We start from the raw sequence: 18,101 nt of genomic DNA on the forward strand, positions 1-18,101 counted from the left end.
CAGGAAGGAACCAGCCCAGCCTTTCTAATGAAGTGTTGCATCTCACCTGCAACACTTGATGCAGCCCCAAGCGCATCAGTTCGCTTCGGATGTGAACTCGGAAGTCAAGTTCTTCAGCTGGTGTGATGAGAGCATTGATCAGCTGTAGGCATCCCACCTAAAATAAGAAAATTCAGCAGCTGTGTCAATGTTAACTCCTAGAGATCAAGATTCCATTCTCTTTACATGCATTCTGAGGCCCCCAAATATAACCTAGAAGATTCAGTACAAAAACTACAAGAATGACTTCCTTATATATAGCAATACAACTTGGTTTAAACACAGGTCTGGAGAGCTCAGAGGTCTAAAGTATTCCAGGGATTCTATGGTATAATTTGTTCTAGGCCTTGATTTTTCTAGCTTGTAAATAAATACCATGCCTTTTTTTCCATCTCATAATGAGGAAAACAGTTCTTTCTCTGCCTTCTTGGAGAGAAGGGTAATCATTTTCCCTTCAGAAAGAACTTTGAAATACATATCATTGGTAACCACTCCACGTGTTCTCTTAAAAGGTCAAATGAACTTAAGTCTTTCTATCTTGAATTCTACTTTTGGGCCAAGTTTCATAGGTATACATGCCTTGAGAGCAATGGAGGTCCCACTTTTTAATCCATCCAGCAGTGGCTGAAAACGTTCCACCTCATCCATTTCAGCTCTTTCTGTCATCGCCTCCAAAACTCTTTCATTCCTGCCAGAGAGTAAGGAAAGGGAGAGAACTGGTCAGGTGCTCTGACACAGACAGGTACACAACAGGTATATTATACAGAGGCACAGATCAGTTAGGAAACAGACATTATCAATGTTCTGGATTTCTCACATTATTCTTCTCATCACCTAAGGCAGAGGCCAGATCAACAGGAAACTAAGGACCATCTCTTCAGAAAAATGCACTCCCTAAAATCCGCCCCAGACTCCTACCTATATTTACCAAATTAAGACCCCATGTTCTATGGCATATAAATTGGTACAACTTTTGGAGGGGCATTTAACAGTACCAATTTTTTAATGCACATAACATTGGCCTACTTCTAGAAAATCTATCTAACATAAACACATAAATATGAAATAATATATGTACAAAGAATGTATGCACAAGAATTAATAATAAAATTTTTTATCATCTGGAGCAGGGGTCAGAATGTGCTAAAAAAAAATTCTACCTAAAAGTCTAGCAATGAAGGAATCATTAAATTATGGGACATACAGCGTATGAAATGCTAAACAGCCACTAAAGATAATAAGATAGATCTAGAAGTACTGCCAGAGAAGAATGTCCAAGAGCTACTGTTAAGCTGAAAAGAATGGTGGTATGATTTAGCTTTTGTTAAACCAAACCCCTCCACAAAAAAAAAAATCTATCCTATACATGAGATTGGTTTTATAGGCATAAGCCATCTTTCCTTAATTCTAAGAAACCATCTTTTGGAGTGGCAGGTGTGTTAGAATTTAGTAAATATTTGTCTGTGCTAGAAAATGATCTGTGAGACTGTACCACACCATTAACAGTGGTTACCTCTGCAGAATAGGGTTTGCCAAAGGGATGACGTTGTTAAATTGTACTTCATATACTTCTATGTTGTTTGAATTTTAAAAATAATGTTGTGTTACTTCTGAATTTTAAAAAAATGTAAAAAGAAATCCTTGTCCTAGACAATACAGACATTAATGGAGATCTAGGAGATCCTGCTGTACCTTTGATAACCAGTGGTACATGCAGAACAGCTTCCATCTCTTAACAATCTTTCTTAAATATTAAGATACACAGTGTTCATGTAAGAAATATAGTCTCACCTAGTATTTAAGACTAAGTGGACACCCAAGCAACTTAATATTCCTCTAGACTAAGGAAGACGATAAAAAAAAATAGAGAAGAGAAATAATTCCAGTCACATACATGTCTTCTGGCTGTGGTAGGATACAAAGAGCAGAAAGCAGCTTAGCTGCATCAATCATCATGTTGGGAACAGCAGGATCCATGGCTCTGACCAGCAGCAGAATTCCTTCTTCTGTCTCCAACATGGTCTTGATTCCAAACTGGTAGGACAAAAAGAGAAAAGGGAGGCTTAAAAATGAGAGCATCTAACCAAGGACAAGTTTACGGGTTCTTATGGATTGAATGGTGTTCCTTCCAAAATTCGTATGTTTAAGTCCTAACCCCCATTACCTCAGAACGTAACCTTATTTGGAAATAGTGTCATTGGCAGGTGTAATTAGATTACCATGAGGTCAGACTAGAGTAGGGGGGGCTCTTAATCCCATATAATGGTTATCTTCATAAAAAGGGGAAATTTGGACACAGACGTGCACACAGGGAGAACGCCATGTGAACACAAAAGCAGAGATTGGAGTGATGCATCTACAAGCCAAGGAATGTCAAAGATTGCCAGCAAGACACCAGAAGCTAGGAGAGAGGCATGGGACATACCCTCTCTCACAGCCTTCAGAAGGAACCAAACCTATCAACACCTTATCTTGGACTTATCGCCTCTAGAACTGTGAGATAAATGAACTTCTGTTGTTTAAGACACCCAGTTTGTAGTACTTTGTTATAGCAACCCTAGCAAACTAATATAGGGTAGAACACTTTTTCCAATATAGCTAAACAGAAATGAGCATAGCAAAATAATTTTCTAGCAGACACAACAGAATTCTATGTCTTCCAAGAATAAAAACTTTGATTCTTATGTTTCTTTTCAATGCTCCCCCTAAGCCAGTGGAATAATTATAACAAAATTAAACAGTGAGGAAGACAGATTTGCACTCAGGAACAAATAACTGTAGGTTCCCTAAGTTGAAATACTAAACAGACAAAAAAAGAAAAAGAGAAAGAGAAAGACAGAGAGAGAGAAAGAGAAAGAGAAAGAAAAAGAAAGAAGGAAGGAAGGAAGGAAGAAAAGATTGTACAGTAGGAATAGACTGGGGAAAAAACAACAACAAATAAGACGAAAATAAAGTAAACCTTCCAAAAATAATAACTACAGGTCAGGAAATTTAAGAATTAGCAAAAGAAAGTATAAACAGAAGAAGAAAATTAAGCCTATCCTCTGAAACAGACATTACAACTGAGGGAAAAGATCCATAAAAGTATGTGTATGTGGCGATCAAAAAGTTACGATACTAAAAGGGAAAGCTAGAAGCCTTGAACCTCATATTCCTAGGTCTTTTTTTGAGTTTGCCAACAGAAGAGAAAAAACAGCGGTCACGATGGGGGTTGAATGAGAATGGGAAATATCTCACCTTGTTGTTCATAAAAGCTTTCAAGCAGCGGATGATCTCATGCTTGTTACGGCTATCGTAGCTTCTGCACGTAGAAGACATAATCAGTGAAGTCCCTTTATTCTATACCCCTCCCCCATTTGACTTTTCAATCTTGTAAACAAGGGTCTTAGGAACACTCCCAACTAGTAGCTGAGTAAATTCTAGCACATAGCACTCTACCTTAAAACACTGGCAAAAAGAGGTAGCTGAAGAAAGAACCATTGGTTAATCCTCTCATAAACCAAGAATTCAGTATTACATTAAAATCTTCCCTTCAACTCCCTGTAGGCTCCTAAGGGCTAAATTCTATCAGGATAACATCCCACCTATTACTGCTTGCCTCACTGCGTCAGAGGTTTCAAGTCTGTACGTTCAGGAGGTAGAGGTCCTGTGTTTTGTTTTGGAAAGATCCCAGGAAGTAGAGAAATCATTTTGGGTCAGGCTGGCTTCAACGTAGCCTAACCTAAGACAGTGCAAGGTATCCCCAGAATTATTCCAATCCTGAAGACTATCATAAAGCTAGTCCCAAACTGATCAAGTGTATTATAAGACTTCCAAATGAGATATGACCCAGACCAGATCACAGGAGAGCTTTAGACTCAATCAGACCCTATTTCCAGACTGGATAAGAACCTGTGCTGGGAGACTCACAATCTTATGTGGTATATATCTTGTGTTATTCACCGTGAAATTTAAGTTCCTCCTTTTCCTGTACCTATAATCATCATTCATTCTCCAGTCACCCCTATGATAAACCCCATTCTCAGCTAACAGCATAATATCCTAGTCCATAACTTTCCATTTAACTGCCATTTTCTCCTTTAGAGCAAACAGCCAAGTCCTCTACTACCCTCTACCTAGAAGATGCCAAGACTTGGAAGTCCTCACCCAGCAGTCTCATCTTTCTCATCATGAAGTCGTTTAAGGATGTCCAACAAGGAAGCCAGGCCCTCAGCACCAAATGTTTGCACCCAACTGTAAGGAAGAGACAAAGACGATGCAATATCAAATCAAATCAATAAATATCCACCAAAATAAAGTGTATCCTGGCAACTCTTTACTCCCAATCCAAAACATTCTCATACTTCCCTGACTCCTTTGATCTCTAATCCCCACCAGTGAGCTCCAACATTGGGCTCTCACTCCTGTTACTACCTCAGAATCCTCACCTGACAGGGTTGTTGTTGAGGGAGACACGAAGGGACTCCAGGCAGCTAAGCAGAGGCATATCCCGCAAGCCCGACCTCAGCTCCTGAATGTACATCATGGCTGACCTAGAGCTCTCCTTTTGACTCATGCCCTGGAAAGGAGCATATAGAGATTAGTAAGCACTGGACTCAGTCATAAATTGGACCAGAATTAGTTAACAGTTTAAACAATATGAGGGCAAACACCCATTACACATACCACCAAACTATGTGAGACTCAGAATTTCCTTCCCATTACCCATACATACTTCATGAAGATCGAATCAAGCAAAATTATGTAAGAAAAGTAACTCAAATGAGAGTAAAAAATGAGTAGGTTTATATGAAAGAATGAAATAGAACTGATGTGGACATGAAATGTTCTATAAAAGTAGCAAAACAAACAGGTCCAAGATAAGGGCACAGTCTCCCATGTCATGGGTACCTGCCCCAGGACTCACAGCCTTGGAGGTGTGCAAGTACTGGGACACCATCTCTCTCTTGATGATAATGTCCTTCTCCCTCAAAGGTTGCTGTTTTTCCTCGTTCAGGTTCATATCCAACTAGAAACGGGAGGAAAAAAGGGGGAAAAATTGCCTTGAATTCCTTACAAGTTTTCAATGTTTAATGTTTAGTATACTTAGTAAAAAGATGAACACACTAAATACTTACTGAATAAATAAATTTTCCTGATCCTTAGAGACTTAAGCTATTATAGATGATGGGAATTTCTTAGGGATAAATGCGGTTAACATTTTATTATAAATCCCAACAGACATTTTTATACACATACACTAAATTTTTTCCTAACAAAAGTGAACTCTCAATATAGAGGGAAAACATATTTTGCATTATTGAAAGAAAAGCAAACATAGTATTTTCTGCACTTAGGATGGACCTTAATAATCTCTTCAGACTGAAGCACTGGATGACTGGCATCATGCAAACACCAGCAAAATCTGCACCACTCTAGGCCCTAGACACCCATTACCCCTGGTTAACTAAGTCCCTGTACAAACTCCTTTCCCATGAAGAAAGAACTGGAAACTGTGACAAATTCCCTCAACAGACATAACCTGGAGTGTGTTACTGGGGGAAAGGCTCTGCTTGACCCTGTTGCATATATAACCATGTGTCTGAGCCTCCTATTTCTGTGAGCACAAGTTTAACCCTAACAAGTCCAGAATATTATTTGAAATGGGGAAAGCATAGGAGAAAAAAAAGGATATATTCAATTTCTTCCCCATGTGTGTGTTTGTGTATGTGTGTGATGTGTGAAGGAATCACCATCACCAAATTGTCACAGTAATAATTTGACTTCTTTCTGACTCAATTCCTGGTGCTTTCTTCCTCCTTTTACAGATAAATTGAACAAAGAAGTTGCAAAATACTGGCCCTCAGGTTGAATCAGACCCAAAGATAAAGTATGTTTTGTCTGGGTAGCTCAACATTTTAAATTTGAGAGACTTCATATAAAAATATGAATTTATAGCACCAAGGGATGCAATCAGCAAATTTAAGATTATGGAAAACTCTACAGGTCAAACAGTTTCTTCAACAAATTTTTTATAACAAGAGCAAGGATTAAAGAGAGGGAGGAAAACCTATAGTTCAAATGAAACTTAGTAGAATATCACAATGGACCTTACCTGGAATTGTGATTTGAACAAACAAATTGTTTTTTTTTAAATGACCTAATTAGGGAAATCTGAATGCTGGCTATGATCTTTGTTTTTTAAAAAACAATTTTTGTTTTTTTAAAAAAATAGAGATTTCTGGTTTCTTCTGAAAAATAGAAATATCTGGCACTACTGGGCTAGCATTCCCAACTGGAATGCTACAAAACCTACTGGAACTGAATTGTGGCTGGAGTTTATCAAAAATGCCAAAAGTCCTTCATTTTACTGCAGTCCCTTCTCCTTTTTATCATCTTCTATGTAGCCTGCTTAACTTATTTATGCTTCCTCCCTTGGCCCTAAAGACATCTAAATTTGCAATCCAAGGCCAAGAGACTGTCTTGATAGATCATACTCTTAGACTCTTAACACACCTGGATTATTATGAGACAAACTGAAAGCTTCAATGAAAAGTAATAATAGTAGTACTGGTTGAGTGGTGACTACCACAGGTACCAGGCCTCAGTTTTAAGGGTTTTAAGCACATGCTTTTAATTAAGTTAGGCCTGCCACTAATCTCTAATTGAATCTGAGATCATAAATCCAAGTTAATATATAGGTCTTATGAAACCTTATAAGCATGCACTCAAAACTTTCCAAGACTTAGCACTAGTGGACATTCACTCAGGGTCCTCCCCACTCAATGGTCCTCACTGAAGACAGCAAAGTCAGTCACATCCATGCACAGCTCATTATTGAACTGACCTCAGCCCCAACCTTTAAAGGTCTTCTAGTGATTGTAACATCAGAATTCTCTTTCCAGATTCACCACTAAGTAGAAGATCTCGGGCAAACAATGCCTTTCCATTCCTCAGCTTCTTCTTTCCCTCCCTCCCTCCCTCCTTTCCTTTTATTTATTTATTTTTGGCCGCGTTGGGTCTTCATTGCTGCGCGCGGGCTTTCTCTAGTTGTGGCAAGCGGCAGCTATTCTTCGATGCGGTGCGCAGCTTCTCATTGCGGTGGCTTCTCTTGTCGTGGAGCACGGGCTCTAGGCACACGGGCTTCAGTAGTTGTGGCATGCGAGCTCAGTAGTTGTTGCTCACGGGCTCTAGAGCGCAGGCTCAGTAGTTGTGGCGCATGGGCTTAGTTTCTTGGCAGCATGTGGGATCTTTCCGGACCAGGGATCGAATCGTGTTCCCTGCATTGGCAGGCGGATTCCCTGCGCCACCAGGGAAGTCACTCAGCTTCTTCTCTGTATAGATTTTGTTGTGAATGTTTTAAAACTTCATCTACTCTGGCTAACCCAAAGGTGGTCATCACACTACCACAAGAGCTGGCCCACTCATTTTATGTCTTTGTGGCTAAAGTGTTGCTGGGCTGAAGGACATTAACAAGGTGGTCAGTGATCAGATATTTCCGAGCCTAATTCATAGATTCCAATCTTACGGACTGCCGCTTGTGTATGTAGTCCCTTCATTAATGGGACTGCTATTAAGAAGTTCTCTGTTAAGCCTGGAATTTTTTGTAATTAAAGGATAGTTAAGGGGGACTGTACACAAAAAAGGGCCCATCATGCTCGTAAAAGCATTTTCAAGAAGAAGCAATGCTTTGGGGCGGGAAACTTACCAGCATCTGTTCAAAGAGTACTAGAACTTGCTCATCTGAAACATCCTGCAATGACTGTGCTGTGGGATCATCCCCATATGATGCAGAAGAATTTCTCTGAGCAGAATTAGGCTTTTCTTTCTCCTTCTTAATTCTCATGCTGGTAAATCTCTCCAGCTGAGAAAGAAAAAAAAGTATTAGCAGTGATCCATTTTCATTTACACAACAAAGCACACATCAAATAGCCTCTAACCTCTTATACGTACATGGTTCCTCTGGTTTGTGGCCAGTTCAAGGCTCTTCTGACGTGAAAAAGAGAAACCAGTCTTCCTTGTACCTAATTTACTACACTGACTGTACTCTCACCTTCATCCAAAGATAAGAGGAATGAAGTGTTAAGAATTGGAAACTCTCTACAAAGAGAAAACTTTGTTCTTTAGCTCCCCTGCCATTTCTAAGCCCTCTAGCAGCACAGAACTGAAAGCACCTCATGTGCAGAGTGCTCAGTAAAATGCCTTTTGTTTCCCTCTAGCTATCCAATAATAAATATGGCCAGGCCCTCAGAGGATCTCTCCCTTCAAGAGGTAAGTGTGACCATAGATTTTAATATTAGATATGTCATATACAAGAAACAAGGAAATGCCTTAAAACCAGGAACCATTCCTTTTTCTTTCTTCTGTACACTCCATAGCACTTGTGTTATGTAAGCAGCAAAAGTTCAGTACATATTCTCCAAAAAATCCCCTTTGCAAAGAATATAATCTATTTCAGGGGTATATATGTCATCTCTCTGTCAACCAAATGCTCATGAACCACTCCTTAAACTGCAAGGACAAGTGTTTGATTCAAAAAGAGCTACCGATAAGCTGCAGCTTATCGGCACTACCGGATTGAAAATAACAGTAAATATCTGCAAGCATTCTGGGGCTTCAGATGATACGAGTGGCATCCAGACAGCAAGTCAGCTTGGAGTTTAAAGAACATGCCTAACCTTGGAAGCCAATGAATGTGCCAGGGAAATGCATGCAATGGGTCAAACAGAGCAAAGAGTTAGGAAAAAGCTTTGGGATGATGAGAATAGAACCCATATCACGTTTATAAGTTATAGAAAGTCAGTTATTGCAACTGGTAAATATCATAGTGTAGGAAATGAGCCATGCACATGCTGAACAAAATTTCCTTACCTCATCTGCCATGAGCCGCTTCAGAGTCTACGAACAGGAAAAACGAGGGAGAAGAAAGGGAAGAGGGATCAGTGAAATGCCAGGAAACCTCCCAAATACCAGATGGGTTGGGGAAAAAAAGAGGAGAAAATAAGTTGAAAGGATCTAGGCTCCCTTCCCACATGCTAGATTTCTGCCAGACTATTCCTTAGCACATTCCCTTAGGTAAGGGGCAGGAGTTTTAAGGTCACTAAAATATAATAACCCTTTGGGGAAAAAAAGGTGGAGAACTGAAAAAACTCTAAATGGGATGACCAATAAACCTACGAAATGTGTTCAACTGCATTAGTAAACAAGGAAATGCAAACTAAAACCACAACGAGATATCATTTCACACTCAAGACTAGCAAAAATTTTCATGTGTGTCTGTCTAGTCACAGAGCAGCGGGAGCTCTCCCACACTGTTGGTGTGAATGTAAATTGCTATGGCCACTTTGGAAAACAGTATGGCATGATCTAGTAAAGTTAAAATATGCAGATATATTACAATTCAACATATCAGTTCCTATAAATCTACCCTTCAGAAACTTGCACATATGTAGCAGGTTGTGTATAACAAGAATGTTCACAGCAACACTGTAATATCTATCAATAAAACAGAGAACAATCCAAATAGCTATCAAGAATAGAATGGATAAACTCGTATAATGGTAGAGTGGAAAACAATTACACAAAGAAAGTGAATGAACTTACAGCTACTCACAAACATAAAAGTGAATGTACTATTTTTTTTACATTGAGATTAAAAACATGCAAGACTAAATTATATTATTTAGGATGTACAGTTATAAAGGGAATGATTACCACATATGGCAAAACAGTGGTTACCTGAAGTGGGTGGAAGAGTAATGACTGCAGAAGGGGACAGGGGGCTTCAGGGGTGCTTACAATAATATTCTATTTCTTGATATGGATGATGGTTACATGGATGTTCAGTTTATAATTATTCTGTATGTTTTATATTCTCTTCTGTATATGTGCTACACTTTACCCCCAAAAATCTGAACAAGCAGGTATAGGAAAGCAGGAACTCTTCATTCTAATACTTAGTTTTAAACCATATCTATTTTTGCTAATGTCCTTAGAAGAGTATAGTAAATGCCTCTTGATGAACCTTCCTCAACTAATGAAAAACTATTTCTGACACTGTCACAAAACTACTTTACCAACCTTTTTACAGACGAGAAAAATCTATGTCTTTATGTTCATGTGCGCCATGTCAGAGTTCGGTTAAATCCAGTGTGAACTGTGAATCTTAACTTTGCCCTCCACGGTCCAGAGGAGGTCAACCTTCTACTGATGGAATGCTAATCACTCACCCGAAACCATATGATCCTTGCTCAGTGTCAATGGAATCTAAAGTTACTTTGTGTGTGCTGTTTACACAAAGTAAAGGCAGAAGGGCAGCAAAGGCAGAAGGATGATGAAGCAGAGACAGCAACACCCAAGGAGACTCACAGTTCCTTTTGTCACCACCCTAAGTCACCTGACACACAGAGGTGAAACAAGCCACAAAAAGAATGAATGTTTATAGTTAGGTTGCCATTGCCAAGGTTAAACTTATTTGCTCCTAGAGCAAGTGCTTCCAGAACCTTGTCCTCCAAACTCAAAATGTTCCCTCAGAACCAAGCAACAACCCAAACAATTCTGGGATGGATATAACGTAGGTAACAGAACCTGGGTCTAATGAATCAATCTCAGCTGCAGTTTAAGTTAAAGAACAACAAACCAGCAACTTGTTCTTTCTGTCTGCAGACTCTTATTTCTCTTCCCTCCATCCCCATTATTGAAGTTCACGCCACTATGATCTCCTGTTTGATTTACTGTAATAACCTCCTAACTGATCTCCTTGCCTTCAATCCCGTCTGCCCAACACAAAATCCATTCTATATACTATATCCAAGAGTAATCGTTCTAAAATGCCAAGCTGTCCATGTTATTTCCCATTTAAAACCCTGCAATAGTTCCCTACTGCCCTCAGGTTAAGATCCAAATTCCTTAGCATGGCATATGACACTTATGGCTTCTCTCCCTTGACTCATCTCTCAACAAACCCTCCATTTCAAACTCTATCTTCTGGGCATCCTAACTAGTTGCAGGTCCACAAATAGATCTTGCTGTCTCACAACCCCAGACTTTCTCTAGGCTGCTGCTTCCCTCAGACTAGATTGTGCTTTAAGGCTAGCTCCAACAGGCCCTACAGGATGATACCTCCTAATTGGGTGGGTACCTCTCCTTGTGTGTATACAGAAATAGGTACTTGCCTGTCTCACAGCGCTAGAAGTGGATTACAACTGTCTTTTGATTGCCTCCTCTAGCCATTTCCAGACTAAGTTCCTTCAGGGTAGAGCCTAAGACTTAGTCATTATATCTCCTATGAACAAATACCATAATCTGGGGCTGCTCTCCTAAAATACCAATCCCTGCAAAAGCCCTCAAATCTATTCCACCTCTTCACTGCATTAGTGAAGAAACTGAAGCCCAGACAGGTGGAGTAAATCACTGAGGTCACATGAATAGGGGCAAGCTGGATATGGAACTCTGGTCTCCAGATTCCAAAGCCCTAAATCTTCGCATTCCCCAGATTCTTGTCTTGTTCCCATTTAATGCCCACTAACTGTTGCCTTTACAAACAAAAGTAAACATCTCTTTTCTTAAGAAGGAAGAAACCAGTCTCCCTTGCTTTCCTTGGTGCATCATTAGAAACAGATTTATTCCTTAAAAAAATTATCCATGCTTTAGTGCTCAATTTGAGTAAGGACAGCAAAAATGATCCATGCATTTCCTCAACTACTCCAACAGAGGGCAGCATCTACCAGCAAAGTGAACCACAGTACTACAGGCAAAATTCTGTTTCAGAACCCAAAAGAACACCCAAACAGCAAGCTCAATTCCATTACTGAAATGGAACCTGCTGTTACAGTATACTGAGGGTTTATTAATTTACTTATTTAATACTATGTGTGCTTTCCTTACAGATCTTGAACATACAGTTTACAAACAGCTTTGTTAAGTTTTTTTTTTTTTTTTTAACTATATCATTAACTGTTTTGTGGATTCTCTGAGATATGCAACAAGAGGTTCCTAGCTCATGAAAAGTAAGAAGGACTAAAAATAGTGGAGACCTTGAAGATAAATGCTACTGGAGCTATATTTATGCCTTATGCCCCAGAGGTTCAAGCTTTTTAACATAGTCTGTAATGATCCCACCTACTTCTTTCTAAATGCTTCTACACTCACCTTTCTCCTTGTTTGCTATCAATTATTTTCTGCTCCCAAACTATAAACCCTTACTTATCTTCACTAAATAATTCATCGTTCTGTCCCTCCTACTGAGTCTTCCACTAAAACTATACTAAAACCTTTAACTACAAATATAGATACTGAAGGAAGCATAAATACGGAATGAAATTTTTTAGCATATCAAAATCTGCTCATGAATACAGATTAATAGGAACTTCCAGATAAAAGACGGTAGACTGAATCAAATTTCCCCGCTTTTTGAAACCCTTCTACATCTACAGAAAAGGAATTTTTAGAAAGAAAAAAATGATAGAGGGAAGGAGCCTACAAGGTTGGGAAGAACAAGAAAAGCATAATTCAATCAACTTTTGAAGCTGGGACTAAGACCCAACAGACCTACGAAAACTGAGTCCTAAACCTGCCGTAGGAAAAGCTAATGACCAATCCAAATTGTACTTAAGGATCCCAACAGGCTCAGGAATTAGCAGCACCAGGTACCTATAGAAATGGGCAGTTGGAGGGAGGGGGAGGCCCAAAAATAAGATTGGTTTGAAAGCTGTTTAAGAAGCAGTTGGACCAGTAGATCCTCCGTTACCCCCCAACACCCCTCCCCCCATGCCATCGGGAGACTACCCTCCCTTACTCCAGCAGAAGTCTGGAAATTTATTCTTAGAAGAGAGTAAAACACAGATCTCTGGATCAGGGGATGCCAGGCACAGTTGTGGGCAGAGATCCTATACCAAAAAGAAGAGTAAGTTAATCTATGCATACTATAAGCTGAGACACCCAGCACCTTCCCCCTTCTAGTTTCTCAGGACCCCAGCACCCCAAAACCCTTATCCTTGAGGCAGAAGGTTGGAAGAGCCTTCTCTGGGGAACTGAAAAACAACATTAAGCTACTGACATAGTCCAAGCAGATGAACCGTGCCATCCAATATGGTAGCTACCAGACACAGGTAACTATTAAGCACTTCTAATGTGCCTAGTGCAACTGAAAAAGGAATTTTTCATTTTATTTAATTTTATCAAAATTTAAAATTAAAAGCTAATATTTTATTGTTATTGTTAAACTTAAGTATCAATATGTTTGGAACACGCTAGGTATGTGAATCTACCTTTCACTTGTAAATTTTTTCAAATCTAAATACACATCAAGTATCTTCATGAAAATTTAGCATCCAAATTGAGATGTGCTATAAATGTAAAATAAAAACTGGAGTTCAATAACTTCATATAAAAAACAGAAGGTAAAACATCACATTAATAATTGTTATATCTATTACATGTTAAAATAATGTTTTAGATATACTGGATTAAAAATTTTATTATTAAAGTTAATTTCACATGTTTCTTTTCACTTTTTTCTTTCTTTTTCTGTGGCTACTAGAAAATCTAAAATTACATATGTGATTCACATTATATTTCTATTGGACAGGGCTAGCCTACAATAAACTGCACAGCTAACAAACCTTACCCATGCATCCAGAGTTTCCAATGAGTTTTTTAGCCCCTCATTTTTAAACATTAACAGACAACCAAGGATTATCAAACACATGAGGAAAAATCGTAATAAGAGAGGGGGAAAAAGCAACTCATTATACAGAGACTATGCAAGAAAAAGAAAGATTAGGAAAAAAAATTAATATCCACAAGGGAGAACATAATGCCTTTTTTTTTTTTAAATTTATTTATTTGTTCATTTTTGGCTGCATTGGGACTTCGTTGCTGCACGTGGGCTTTCTCTAGTTGTGGCGAGCGGGGGCTACTCTTCGTTGTGGTGCACAGGCGTCTCACTGCTCTCTCATTGCGGAGCACGGGCTCTAGGCGCGCGGGCCTCAGTAGTTGTGGCTCGCAGGCTCCGGAGCGCAGGCTCAGTAGTTGTGACGCACGGCCTTAGTTGCTCCGCGGCATGTGGGATCTTCCTGGACCAGGGCTCAAACCCGTGTCCCCTGCATTGGCAGGCGGATTCTTAACCACCACGCCACCAGGAAAGTCCCTATAATGCCATTTTTTTAAATTGTTTTTTTAAAGTTTTGGCCACGCTGTGCGGCATGCGGAATCTTAGTTCTCCGACCAGGGATCAAACCCACGCCCCCTGCAGTGGAAGTGCGGAGTCTTAACCACTGGACCACCAGGGAAGTCCCTATAATGCCATTTTAAAAAGAAACATTCAGAGGAAAAAGAACCCTGAGAAACTGAACACATAAGAACAGAAACTCAAGAGAAAACTCAATAGAAGGGCTGGAAGATAAGAATTTGAGGATATCTCCCAAAATTAGAGCAAAAAGACAGAGATGGAAAAATAAGAGAGTAAAGGTAAGGAAATTAGATCAGTTTGGGAGGTCCAATATCCAAATAACAGGAGAACAGAGGAGGAAGCTATCAAAGAAATAATTCAAGAATATTTCCCAGTACTGAATGTAAGCTGGTGCAGCCACTCTGGAAAACAGTATGGAGGTTCCTCAAAAGACTAAAAATAGAGTTGCCATATGATCCAGCAATCCCACTCCTGGGCATATATCCAGAAAAAAACTATAATTTAAAAAGATACATGCAACCCTATGTTCATAGCAGCACTATTCACAATAGCCATGGAAACAACCTAAATGTCCATCAACAGATGAGTGGATAAAGAAGATGTGGTTCATATATACAATGGAATACTACGCAGCCATAAGAAAGAATGAAATAATGCCATTTGCAGCAACATGGATGTTCTTAGAGATTATCATACTAAGTGAAGTAAGTCAGAAAGAGAAAGACAAATACCATATGATATCACTTATACGTGGCATCTAAAATATGGCACAGGGCTTCCCTGGTGGTGCAGTGGTTAGGAATCCTCCTGCCAATGCAGGGGACACAGGTTCGATCCCTGGTCCGGGAAGATCCTGCATGCCGCGGAGCAACTAAGCCCGTGCGCCACAACTACTGAGCTTGCACTCTAGAGCCCACGAGCCACAACTACTGAGCCCAAGCGCCTAGAGACCGTGCTCCGCAACAAGAGAAGCCACCACAATGAGAAGCCCGTGCACTGCAACGAAGAGTAGCCCCCACTTGCCGCAACTAGAGAAAGCCCGCGCGCAGCAACGAAGACCCGACGCAGCCAAAAATAAATAAATAAAATAATAATTTTTTAATTAAAAAAATAAAAATAAATAAATAAAATATGGCACAAATGAACCTATCTATGAAATAGAAACAAACTCATAGACATAGGGAACAGACTTGTGGTTGCCAAGGAGGGGGGTGGGGGAGCGATGGATTGGGAGGCTGGGGTTAGCAGATGCAAACTATTACATATAAAATGGATAAACAAGAAGGTCTTACCACATAGCACAGGGAACTATATTCAATATCCTGTGATAGGGACTTCCCTGGTGGCACAGTGGTTAAGAATCCGCCTGCCAATTCAGGGGACACGGGTTCAAGCCCTGGTCTGGGAAGATCCCACATGCCGTGGAGCAACTAAGCCTATGCACCACAACGACTGAGCCTGCACTCTAGAGCCCGCGAGCCACAACTACTGAGCCCATGTGCCACAACTACTGAAGCCCATGCACCTAGAGCCCATGCTCCGCAACAAGAGAAGCCACCGCCAAGAGAAGCCTGTGCACTGCAAGGAAGAGTAGCCCCCGCTCACCACAATTAGAGAAAGCCTGCGTGCAGCAACAAAGACCCGACACAGCCAAAAAAAAAAAAAAAAAAATCCTGTGATAAACCACAAAGGAAAAGAATATAAAAAAGAATGTATACATATGTATATCTGAATCACTTTGGGGTATAGCAGAAACTAACAACATTGTAAATCAACTATAGGTCAATTTTTAAAAAAATTTCCCAGTACTGAAAGATAAGTTCCCATCACAAAAGACAGAAACAGATCACCACACAAAGGCATATCATGGTGAAATTCCAAAACACCGGAAAACAAAGAAAATTCTACAGTTTGAAAGAAGGGGTACTTCCCTGGCAGTCCAGTGGTTAAGACTCCGCAATTTCACTGCTGGGGGAGCAGGTTCAATCCCTGGTCAGGGAACTAAGATCCTGCATGCCATGCAGTTCGGCTGGGGGAATTGGGGGCGGGGAAGAAGGGAGGAAAACTGGTCATATACAAAGGAATCAGAGAAGCTTTGAATTTTTTAAACTACATACAAAAAGCTAAACAATGAAAAAAGGCCTTTTTAAAATCTGAAAAAAAAAACAAACTTCTAACTTAGAATTCTATACCCAACCAAATTACTCATCAAATGTGAGTTCAAAATAGATATTTTCAGACATTGAAGCTTTCAAAAAATTTATCCCCGTGCACCTTAGGAAGCAATTGTAGGATATGCTCCACCAAAATGAGGGAGCAAACCAAGAAAGTGAAAGACCTGAAATACAGGAAACAGGAGATCTAACACATTTAAGAGGTAAAGGAAATCCCTAGGACAAAGATTCCAGGATCTTTGTGGTGGTCCCCTACATTCCTCATGGCTTAACCCACAGATACCCTCAGAAGGAGCCCTTGTAAACACACAAGAGAATCTAAAGTCAGACTATGACTCCAACATAGTACTGTTTATTTTCTCTTGGGAGCCTCCTCCTCACGGCGGCAATATCGTCATTTAAACATAGTCTAGATTTTTGCTTGTTACTCAATTTTTATAATAATCTTTCAGTTATATGCAAACAATTATAGATAGAAGCATAAAATATTTTTTAAAGGGGCAGAAAAACATTTATTCCATAGGAATTTTTTATTCAATAGAATTAGATGGGGAAATGAATTTCTGAAGGTCATTAGCTGGTACAGGAAAAGAGCTTAACAAAACTGCATTTATTAAAATAACATTCATTTCCTCTAAAAGATTCTCCGTATTATCAAATCTTACTTAAATTAACACAAATTGCTCAAAGGTACACTGCATCAAAAGTAATAGCATCGGAATAAATATACTTGGCTGGGCACTGCTCTGCATTAAGACCATCAATCAACATAAAAATGAAAAGCTGTCCCTTCGCTCTCCTTCCAGAGTGTAATTCAAAGCTCTGATTCAGTCACCACATCCTAATGTAATATGTGGTAAGATAAATCTTTTGGTTACCATCTACAGGAAATAAGAAACTTCCTAGACACTTTACAGTTTGGTTTCTCTAAGAAACCAAAAATTAAAGTCAAGATCCCAAGGTATGCCCTATGAGGCCAAGCTAATTAAAATAAATTTATGACCTAATGAGTCTGAAACATACTCTGATCAATTAGTATCATAATAAATGCAAATGAAATCTAAAACTCCTTTTCCATAGCTGGATTTGTGGTGGTGGTGGTGGTGGCTGCATCTATTAGCACTTCAGCTTTTTAAAAGTGGGCCGATGGGACTAAACTTGGCAGTCTTTTTGGACAGAGGTTCCCTCTGTTTGCCTAGTCACAGAATTGGTCTTATTATAAATTCAAGGATATAAGAAAATTCGTCCAAGGCACTGATTCACTTCTACCCAATTCCCCGAATCTTTAACTTTTCCATCTAGTCACAAAAAGGGCATAGAATTCTCAGACAATTAAGGACAGTCTCTTGGAACAGGATACTCATGTAGCCTAACAAAAGGTAATTAGGTAGTGTCCTTAGCAGAAGAGAGGTTAGGAGAGATCTAATAAAAGAATATGATTAAACATTACTCTGATCACAGAGTACTTTACATAGCAAAAAGTGTTTCTAATTCCTACCAATGTGCTTCACAGGAACAGTTAATCATGGACTTTTATCTCATGAACCATGTGGCTAGCATACGGGTAATATAAACCTATAAGAGCAAGCCCATATTTCAGTACTTTCTAAAGATTTTGTTCAGGCTAACTTATAGGGGACAACTACATCTGAGCTCTTGGCTAAGGGAGAACACCACAGGTGAATGCCACTTGGCCCCTGCTCTGATGATTCTAGGAG

The 18,101-nt window shown here is 39.6% G+C and overlaps 1 protein-coding gene across 2 annotated transcripts in view; it reads right to left on the reverse strand.

The window, feature by feature from the left end:
- DIAPH1 (diaphanous related formin 1) overlaps positions 1 to 18,101 on the reverse strand; it is a 42,117-nt gene that overhangs the window by 6,409 nt on the left and 17,607 nt on the right. Inside the window, exons 2-10 of one of the 2 annotated variants that reach the window (XM_059917324.1) lie at positions 8,890 to 8,916; positions 7,727 to 7,882; positions 4,946 to 5,047; positions 4,467 to 4,597; positions 4,186 to 4,272; positions 3,277 to 3,340; positions 1,934 to 2,073; positions 619 to 727; positions 47 to 157 (exon numbers count right to left, since the gene is read on the reverse strand). In XM_059917324.1, the coding sequence (XP_059773307.1) occupies positions 47 to 157; positions 619 to 727; positions 1,934 to 2,073; positions 3,277 to 3,340; positions 4,186 to 4,272; positions 4,467 to 4,597; positions 4,946 to 5,047; positions 7,727 to 7,882; positions 8,890 to 8,916 (927 nt within the window). The remainder of the gene's footprint in view (positions 1 to 46; positions 158 to 618; positions 728 to 1,933; positions 2,074 to 3,276; positions 3,341 to 4,185; positions 4,273 to 4,466; positions 4,598 to 4,945; positions 5,048 to 7,726; positions 7,883 to 8,889; positions 8,917 to 18,101) is intronic. The other variant, XM_059917325.1, reaches the window with a different exon arrangement.

This window comes from Balaenoptera ricei, chromosome 3 (genome assembly GCF_028023285.1).
Source record: "Balaenoptera ricei isolate mBalRic1 chromosome 3, mBalRic1.hap2, whole genome shotgun sequence".
NCBI lineage: Eukaryota > Metazoa > Chordata > Mammalia > Artiodactyla > Balaenopteridae > Balaenoptera > Balaenoptera ricei.